The sequence below is a fragment of the Triticum aestivum genome, chromosome 7A (genome assembly GCF_018294505.1).
Source record: "Triticum aestivum cultivar Chinese Spring chromosome 7A, IWGSC CS RefSeq v2.1, whole genome shotgun sequence".
Taxonomy (NCBI): Eukaryota; Viridiplantae; Streptophyta; class Magnoliopsida; order Poales; family Poaceae; genus Triticum; species Triticum aestivum.
This window is the reverse complement of record NC_057812.1, coordinates 738,718,084-738,728,525: the sequence shown is the minus strand read 5'-3', so window position 1 is coordinate 738,728,525 and position 10,442 is coordinate 738,718,084. Positions and strand designations below refer to the sequence as shown.

The 10,442-nt window shown below is 43.8% G+C and overlaps 1 protein-coding gene across 1 annotated transcript; it reads left to right on the top strand.

Moving 5' to 3' along the window:
• Positions 1-507: 507 nt before the first annotated feature.
• Positions 508-1,842, top strand: LOC123153958 (uncharacterized). The gene has a single exon (XM_044572810.1). The coding sequence runs from the start codon at positions 508-510 to the stop codon at positions 1,840-1,842; it is 1,335 nt and encodes a 444-aa protein (XP_044428745.1).
• The last annotated feature ends 8,600 nt before the right edge of the window (positions 1,843-10,442 follow it).

Here is a 10,442-nt window from a genome sequence, read left to right as displayed (position 1 = left end):
CACGGAGGGTTAGAAGGAGCAACGGCAACCCCGCAGCCGCCGAAGTGGCGGCCGCCGGCCGATGACCTAGATCGCCTTGCGCGAGCGGTGGCGGACTTTTACGCCCGATTCCACGATCAGATAAAGTCGTCCGTAGAAAGCACTAGTTCCAAAAACGCTGTTATATTTTTAGACGGAATAGTTGCTATTGATCAGATGGATGGATCTGTTTCGGCGGAAACAGCCACCATCGGCCGCGCGTCGGGTTTGTTGCGGCGGCGAGGCCATCGAAAAATGCCTGCGAATTACTTAATTCTCAGTTGCCTAGTTTCGGCGGCAGCGTAGTTGTTTATTTATGCCGGCGACGCACACAATGTGCAAGTTTATCTCTTTTTAATTTCGTTTTTTTTATAGTCTCCCGATAGCCTCTCAGCCGTACGAGGTGCCCGCTAGATATATAGAGGCCAGTAGCCCACTCTCCCACCACATCCGTAACCTCGACCCCCTTCCTCCACCCCGGCCACAACCATGGCCTCCATCTCCATCCCCATCCCCGACGAGCTCATGGAGGAGATCTTCCTCCGCCTGCCCACCCTGAGGGCGCTCGCCCTCGCCTCTGCCACCTGCACCTCGTTCCGTCGCGTCATCAAAGGCCGCACCTTCCGCCGCCGCTTCAGCGCGCTCCACCGGCCTCCCCTCCTTGGCTTCATGGACGCGGCCGGATTCCAGCCCGCCCAGGCGCCGCACCCCTCTGCCCCGCTCACCGGCGCCTTCGGCCGGTGTGCCGTGGATTTCTCCTTCGTTCCGGCCGTTGTTTCTTCCTCCTCCTGCTACGTCTCGCCCGATGAGGGAGGCCCCCGCTGGCGCCCCCGCGACGTCCGCGATGGCCGTGTCCTCCTTGATTGGAGATCCCTCCAAGCCCCCGTCCTCAACTACTGGAGCTACCCCGAAGAAGGCTACGAAGTAAGCATCCTCATGGATAGTAGAGAGCACGTTGACTTCTACGACTATGGTCTCCGCCTTGCGTGGACCAGACGGGAGTGGTGCAACGCCGCTGACTTTCACCTCGCCGTCTGTGACCCGCTGTCGAGAAGATACGTGCTGCTTCCAACCATACCTGAGGACCTCGCCGCTCAGCCGCAGGATCGCCTATGGGAATTCGAGCCTGTGCTTGCTCCCAACACCAGTGATGACGGCGAGGAGGAGCCCTTCAAGGTGATATGCATAGCAAGATACCGGACAAAGCTCGTCCTCTTTGTCTTCCGGTCCACAACTATGCAATGGTGTGTGGTCGAGTCCCCTGTCTTCCCTTCTTTCGACGACATGTCCTGTTTTGATTGTGTACGCGGCTGCTTCTACTGGACACAGCCTTGGTGTTGGAGTGACCATTTGATGGTGCTGGACACACGCACTCTGAGGTTTTCAACTATCAATTTTCTCACTGGCTACCATCTGCAGCTCACAGATACTGACCCCATCTTTGATAATCGGCGTCCAAATGCACTTGTTGTGGGTAGGGAAGGAGCCATTGAGATGTTTTCTCTTGTCTGTCAACACGGGACCTTTGCTCTCCACCATACCTCTCTGCAGAATAATTCAGATGAATGGGAGCTGAAGAAGATCATACAGCTGCCTCGGCAGTATTATGACTATTCTGTTTCCACAGTGGGTGCAGCCCAAGGATTCTTGTTCTTCCAATGCGCTCCGGACGGCATTCACTTAGAGAATGTGGATTATTATTCAATGGACGTCAAGACGTATGAAATTACCAAAGTTTGTACGAAGATGGACGACTTCTTAAATCTCAAACGTGCTCTCCCCTACTTTAGCTTCCCACCGTTGTTATCGGAACCAACTATTTGATCGACTGGTAAGGCTAATTATTATATTTTATGTTGCCATTGGTTTCATGCTCTGCTTGCTCTACTCGCATGGTTATATAGAAAGTTGATTGTTGTTCTATTGGTCTTGACTACCTTGTCAAACTAGCTATGAGAGGTAGCAAATTCATGGTTTGTCTCTGCACGCCTGTTCCGTTGGAAAGCTATTCTTTGTTGCCCATTCCTTAGGATAGAAATTGGCTTTCGTGCTGGCATCTTCATATAGTACATCTTTAGTCATCATACTTTGCACTTACACATCATCCATCCAACTGAACGATGATGTTCAAAACAAGAATGTTGCATAACCAGTAAGCTGATGTTTGAAGGCCTTGAATATTCTATTTATGAGTACCCCGTATTTACCATGTTAGTTACGTTTTCAAGAACGTAGGAGTCACCGCTATGGCCTGCTAATTTTTATGTGTATTGCTTCCAAACAACAATAAAAGATGACTCTGGGATTTTTGGGGAGCATGAATAAGCAGCTTGTGCGCCTTTATTCTTAAGCTGCTGCAGTTTGGCATATGCCACCTTACTAGAACGTTTTTATTGCATGTACCGCAGTTGCTTAAAAAAAATTAACTAAATATATGTATGCAGAGCTGCTAGCCTTGGACCATACATCTGGAGTTGAATAGAGCGTGATCAAATTGGTGCCTGTTATTATTATCAGAAATGTATGTCATTAAGACACATGTATGTATGTATGCAAGCATGGTATCCCCCCTCCTCTTCCTTCCTTTTATCCATGATGTTAGTCCAGATGGTCAATCAGTAACTGAGAGTAGTAGCTTTGTTCTGCATGAAATGAATGAGTTAATTTTGTAATGAAGGTACTTCTGATAAGTTTATATAGAATTCCTGCCAAATTGTGGATGAGCTGCTGTGGTTTAGTTTCTTGAGCACTGAGCATGAATTTTTATCTTTGGCACTGAGCATGGGTGTTTTTCCTGACTACTGATGATGGATGTTTCCATAGAACCTGATGCATACAAACAGACTCTTCAAACCTGATGCGTGCAAACATCAACTTACTCATCAAACTTCAATTCAGAGCTTCAGCTTTCTCACATAAATGTACTCAAATTTGAGTTGAGAACATCAGGTCCTTTACCATCAAACTTCAGAGCATTCTCACATAAATGTACAGAAATTGCAGAAAGATTATTTTCCTGTTTAAAAGGCTGTAAACAGGAGCCATAAAAGCGAAAATTGCCTTTGGAGCTCGGCCTCCTTGGAGGCCTCTAAATTCAAATTTCAAATTTCATCAAAATTCATATTTTTACATTCCAAAAAATTCTCAAAAAATACAGATATACATGAAGGCATAACACACATGTGTGTAAATTTTCAGTGTAAAATACGTTGAAATGAGGGCTGTGCAAAAATAACAAATCTGGAGCTTTTTAACACATGATACTATTCATCCTCCCAGGCCATGAATTTGTCTTTTTTGTACAGGTTGCATTTAAAAGTATTTCATCCTAAACTTTTACATACATACACATAACATCCTTGTTTACATGCACAAATTTTGTCAGATTGTGAAACCAAAATGTTTGAATTTTAATTTTTTCGAAAAAAGGCCTCCATGGAAGCCGGGAGTCAAACGTCCATTCTCCCATAAAAGCTACAACACACCCACAAAATTGCCTACTCTTCTAGCACCAGAGTGAACCAAATTCCAAAAACTTTCTTACTAGCAAACTATCAGTGCAGAAAAGAGCATGGTCTCTGCGTTCTACAGCCCAAATTCAACAAAAACTACTTTGAGTTTTTGACCCATCAATAAAACCCAATATGGTATGCCACACAGCCTAAGCTGGCAAAGCAAAGTGATTCAGAGTCCTGCGAGCGCCTATGTGGCAGTTTCAGTAGCAGGCTGTGACTGGAATGCACGAGCCCGAGCTGCTGCCGCCCGGTCCAACACCCTGAGCTGGTTAGCCTCCATGCGGGCCTTCTGCTTCTCTGGCTTACTTACACCCCTTGTCCCCTCCATCTTGATACTCTCTACCTCTCTTGAGGCGACGAATGTCCAGGGCCTACCTCACAAGATGTGATTCCAGGTTCCTGTTTTGTGCCATCAACACACATCATCATAGATTCGAAAAAATATTCATACTAACCTAAAGAGTGTAGAGGCGCACCTTAAATAAACAATACTAGTAGATCATTCACAGCTTCTGTTAACTTTCATGGATGAGATGATTCTCATCGAACTTAAGTTTGTGTTTACTTAGAGCTAACAACAACTATGTCAGGGTCATCAAGGTATAGTATGAACTTCCATCAGCTGTCTTTTTGTAGATTCCGTTCAGCAATTCCTCTTGCATGGGTTCCATATTATTATTTTCCACCGCTGGTGGATCTATATCTTGCACTGACTCCATGCCATGATTGTCAGTCACTCGAGGTTCAGTCCCCAGGATTGTGTCTCCATCTGCAACAGATAACGAACAATTGCTATCATTTGAATGTATGAAATACAGGTTAAGGATCCAGGAAAGTGCACTACTAAACTAAAATCCTAACATGTGACCGTGTGACCGTCTAAAAAACTCTAATGAAAAACTCTTCAATGCTACCTAACGTGTGATCGTCTTCGGCATGTTGGACTATTTGTACAAGAGGGTACAAAAGAGGAAATAAAAAGAATGACTATTTGCACGTGACATGTTTTACTGCTTGTACAATCTCTTATATTTAATGGATTAGAAACCATTGGTTAGAGAAAGTGTGTTTGAGTATACCAAGAAAGGAATGAGGGCTCAAAGGCCATTGCTATTTTTCCAATCAGTTGCACTCAAAGACACTTTTGCTTTCAAACTGATTGAGGTCTATAGAAATAATATTATGTGTTTAAACTACTACATCCTGTACAAAAGATCGTAGGTTATTTATATAAACAAACTTCTAATGATTAAATTTTTATGATTTTTAATTTCTATGTAAATAAAAATATATCTAAAAGACAATGAAATCTAGCACATCTGAAATTACCAGAGTTCGTACATTCAAGTATTAACTCACAATTAGAGTAATAGAGGGGACTTCTTCCTTGTCATCTTATGGTGTCACATGAGGCATGCCTAAATTAAGTGCACGTTTATAATATTTGTATTCCAACTAAAAATTAGGATTCCGGTTGCATGTTTTCATGTTGTGATAGATGCAATCCTCCCCACGGAACTAGTTCCTAATTAGATATCTCTTAATTCTTAATTTGTGTTTTTGTTCTAATAATCAATAAAAAATACAATGTGATATACATATTTTTCCATGGATAGCTACACATACTTGAAATTGAAAACAATGCATTACATTATATGTGTTTTTTGTCTTCATATGCATCATTACCTCGTACAGGTTCTAGTTAGTATGCTGTTATTTCCATGTAAGTGCTAGTATAGATCATCACAAAATAGGCATGCTAGTGTACAATTTTCTTTGCAAGCACTCTTAGGTGTGTTTTTTGTAGAATCAAGATTTTATTTCTCAGATAATCGAAAGGTCATTTACAAGGGAGTATGAAATAAAATAAGGGAAAGTAGTGTCCCAAAATTTAGAAGTTCTTTCACTAAAGGATTTCTTTGCTGAACTATTAGCAACTTCATTTGCTGCTCGCAGATGGTGGGTGTACGAGATCTTCGCAAAATCCATCCCTATCTCCTTACATTTGATCATAGTTGCCACATCCAAGCCCACATAATGTTCAGCTTCTTGCTCTGCCTCTGCTACAAAACTGCAATCTGTTTCGATATCAACTTTATTGCACCCAATTTTTCCTGCTAGGTATAACCCATTCCTTATCGTTGTGATCTCTGCTGAATCAACACGGTTGGTTTGTGGGAGAAACCAAGTTATTGCAGCTATGAAATTTCCTCTTGCATCACGGGCAACAACACCTGTCGCTCCCGGCAGTGTTTCATATTGGAAAGTTGCATCTACATTGACCTTGATGACATCACGGCATGGCTTCTTCCACATTTGATCTTACTTCCTTGTCGGCTGCTTTGATGAGTAAGCTCTAATGTAGTTCGTCGGAAGGACTTTAACTGAGACTGCAGATCTGTCCAGGTTTTGGATAGTTTCCCCTTTCACATATGACGGCGTTGCCAGCAAATATACCATGATGCTACCATCACTAGCTCGGCCATTTGCAAGCTCTCATGGACTAAACAATTCGTGCCAAAAATCTCCAACGTTACAGACCCTGAATGATCCTCTTGTACTGTGTTTGCTATGATTTCATGTAGTCCCACTAGTAGAAAAATGGTCAAATGTGAAGCACATTAGTGCCGGTTTGAATTTGAGCCGGCACTAATGTGTGCATTAGTGCCGGTTACAACGGCTAGCCGGCCACTCTCATTAGTAACGGTTCGTGGTAAACCTTTAGCACATGTTCGTGCCACGAACCGGTACTAAAGTGAGTGGTGGCAGGATGTTGTCAGTCCGGGGCCCCTCCAGCACCTTTAGTACCGGGTTGTATCACGAATCGGTACTAAAGGTCGTCCTACATAGACCCTTCGTCCACCCAAGCTCGCTCTGTTCTTCCCCTTTCCCCTCTCCTCTCTGTTCTTTTCCCTCTTCCTCTCAAGCTCATCACACATTTTGCCCAAAATTTGTCAAGATTTGAAGGCCCCCATTCATTCAAATGATCACAAAGGTTGGCAACTTTGTCCTTTCATCTCTCATTGCTAGATTAGCTCGTGCAATGCTTTGATTTTTGAGTTTAGTAATTTGGGAGGAATTATATATATGTGCTAGTATTTGATTTATATGCAATTTGAGGTCAAAAATAACACTTAGTTTGCATATGTAGGTGTGGTTTACTTAGTGCCTTCTAAATCTCCGTCGTAACCACCGTCGATCGCCCGCAACGTCCCGTCGCCGGCACCACCTTTGGTGAGCCTCTTGTTCATGAAGTTTTATATGAGAAATTGATGTTTGTGTGATTTGGATATATAGTTACTCGTATAATTATCTTACCCATACGTTGTTTGTTATACATAGTGCCATGGTTTTGATATCCGTCCCCGTCGGCCCTCGTCCGGGTTATGATTCGGATGTGGTATATTCTCTTTTAAAACTATTCATTGCATTTCGTGTTTATGACAAATTATGCCCATCAAGTTGACATAGATATTTGTATGTAGGAGGTAGTTGAACCGGAAATTCCAACCGACCCTATTGTCGAGAGTTAAATTTAGTTGAAAGAGAAAACGAGGGGGAGAAGATGGAATTGTCGAGAGTTAAATTTAGTTGAAGGAAAAATTGAAAAGAATTGAGGGGGAGAAGATGGAATTGGAGTTGCATGTTGGCGATGTCGTCGATGATCACAAGATTAAGATGGAGAAAATGCTCTTGAAGATTATAAAGATTAGAAAATATGCCATTCATAGTGAGGCTTGGTATCATTATGTTGTTGGATCAATTGTTACCTTAGTTGCGATCTTGATCGCATTTGTTGTTGCATTTAAATTCTTTAGCTAGAGAGTTATTTGTTTGTTGCATTTAAGTGTTGTATGATCTTTATGTATGAACTTTATGTATTGTATTAATTTGGTGTTTTCGGTGCTGTGTATTGAAGATGAGCCGGCAATCGATGTACGATGACCGATGCTCTCCTTAGTTCATTAATGGTGTGCATACTTTTTTGCTTGCGGCTGAGGCAAACAAGCGGGCGGATGGTTTTATGCCTTGTCCATGTGCTGACTGTAAGAATGGTCACAATTACTCTACGTCAAGAACCATTCACGTCCACCTGTTTGAGTCCGGTTTCATGCCCCACTATAATGTTTGGACCAAGCATGGAGAAAGAGGGGTTATGATGGAAGACAATGAAGAAGAAGAGGACGACGACAGCTATCCTGGCCATGGGTTCCCTGAATACGATGATACAACAATGAGGGAAGAAGCTGAGCCGGTAATGCGGGAAGAAGCTGAGTCGGCAATGCGGGAAGAAGCTGAAGAAGAGGCATCGGATGAGCCCGTTGATGATCTAGGTCGGGCCATTGCCGATGTAAAGAGAAAGACCGCAAGTGATTTGGAGAAGAAGAAGTTGCAGCGCATGTTAAAGGATCACAAAAAATTATTGTACCCGAATTGCATAGGTGACAAGAAAAGGCTGGGCACCACACTGGAATTGCTACAATGGAAGGCAGAGAATGGTGTATCTGACAAGGGATTTGGAAAGTTGCTGGTAATGATAAAGAATATGCTTCCAAAGGGCAACGAATTGCCCGAGAGTACGTACGAAGCAAAGAAGGCTGTCTGCCCTCTAGGGTTAGAGGTGCAGAAGATACATGCATGCCCTAATGATTGCATCCTCTACCGCGGTGAGTAAGAGGATTTGAACGCTTGCCCGGTATGCGGTGCATTGCGCTATAAGATCAGCCGCGATGACCCTGGTGATGTCGAGGGCGAGCACCCCAGGAAGAAGATTCCTGCCAAGGTGATGAGGTATGCTCCTATAATACCACGGTTGAAACGTTTGTTCCAAAACAAAGAGCATGCCAAGGCGATGTGATGGCACAGAGAAGACCATAAGAAAGACGGAAAGTTGTGAGTACCCGCTGACGGGTCGCAGTGGAGAAAAATTGAAAGAAAGTACGGGAAGGAGTTTACAGATGACGCAAGGAACGTATGGTTTGGTCTAAGCGCAGATGGCATTAATCCTTTTGGTGAGCAGAGCAGCAACCATAGCACCTGGCCTGTGACTCTATGTTTGTATAACCTTCCTCCTTGGTTGTGCATGAAGCGAAAGTTCATTATGATGCCAGTGCTCATCCAAGGCCCTAAGCAACCCGGCAATGACATTGATGTGTACCTAAGGCCATTAGTTGAAGAACTCTTACAACTGTGGAATGGAACAGGTGTACGTGCGTGGGATGAGCACATGGGGGAAGAATTTGACCTAAAGGCGTTGCTGTTCGTGACCATCAATGATTGGCCTGCCCTCGGTAACCTTTCAGGACAGACAAACAAGGGATACCGCGCATGCACACACTGTTTGGACGATACCGACAGTATATATTTGGCTAATTGTAAGAAGAATGTGTACTTGGGACATCGTCGATTTCTTCCGAGCAGGCATCTCGTAAGAAAGAAAGGCAAGCATTTCAAAGATGAGGCGGATCACCGGATAAAGCCTTGCCACCGTACTGGTGCTGATGTACATGATATGGTCAAGGATTTGAAGGTGGTCTTTGGAAAGGGTCCTGGTGGACAACCTGTTCCGAATGACGCTGACGGACGCGCACCCATGTGGAAGAAGAAATCTATATTTTGGGACCTGCCCTATTGGAAAGACCTAGAGGTCCTCTCCGCAATCAACGTGATGCACGTGACGAAGAATCTTTGTGTGATCCTGCTTGGCTTCTTGGGCGTGTATGGGAAGACAAAAGATACACCTGAGGCACGGGAGGACCAGCAACGTATGCACGGAAAAGACGGCATACATCAGGGTCATGCAAGCTACGCTCTTACCAAACAAGAGAAGGAAATCTTCTTCGAATGTCTGCTCAGTATTAAGGTACCGTCTGGCTTCTCGTCGAATATAAAGGGAATAATAAACATGGCAGAGAAAAAGTTCCAGAACTAAAGTCTCATGACTGACACGTGATTATGACACAACTGCTTCCGGTTGCATTGAGGGGGCTTCTACCGGAAAACGTTCGATTAGCCATTGTGAAGCTATGTGCATTCCTCAATGCAATCTCTCAGAAGGTAATCGATCCAGAAATTGTACCAAGGTTAGAGAATATTTTGGTGCAATGTCTTGTCAGTTTCGGGTTGGTGTTCCCACCATCCTTCTTCAACATCATGATGCACATCCTAGTTCACCTATGCGAAGATATTAACGTTTTGGGTTCTATATTTCTACACAATATGTTCCCCTTTGAGAGGTTCATGGGAGTCTTAAAGAAATATGTTCATAACCGTGCTAGGCCAGAAGGAAGCATCTCCAAGGGCCATGAAAATGAGGAGGCCATTGAGTTTTGTATTGACTTTATTCCTGACCTTAAGCCGATTGGTGTTCCTGAATCGCGGCATAAGGGCAGACTAGATGGAAAAGGCACGCTAGGAGGGGAACAAATAATATGTATGGACGGACATTCTCTCACTGAAGCACAGTAGACAGTTCTACAGAATTCCGCCTTGGTGGCTCCGTATATGGATGAACACAAGAATTTGCTACGCTCCAAACACCCGGAGTGGTCTGATGACTGGATTACATGTGAACAAACCAGGAGTTTCGCCAGCTGGTTGCAGACACGTACCATGCATGACGCCTCTATTGAAGATGACATGTACTTGCTGTCCCAGTTACCATCTTCGAATATAATGACTTTCAAAGGGTACGAGATAAATGGTAATACATTTTACACGATCGCCCAAGATAAGAAGAGCACCAACCAAAACAGTGGTGTTCGCTTTGATGCAGAAACCAAGATGGGAAAGGAACATATTATGGTTATATACAGGACATATGGGAACTTGACTATCGACGTGGTTTGAAGGTCCCTTTTTTTCAGTGCAAATGGGTCAATATGACACGAGGCGGGGTAACGGAAGACC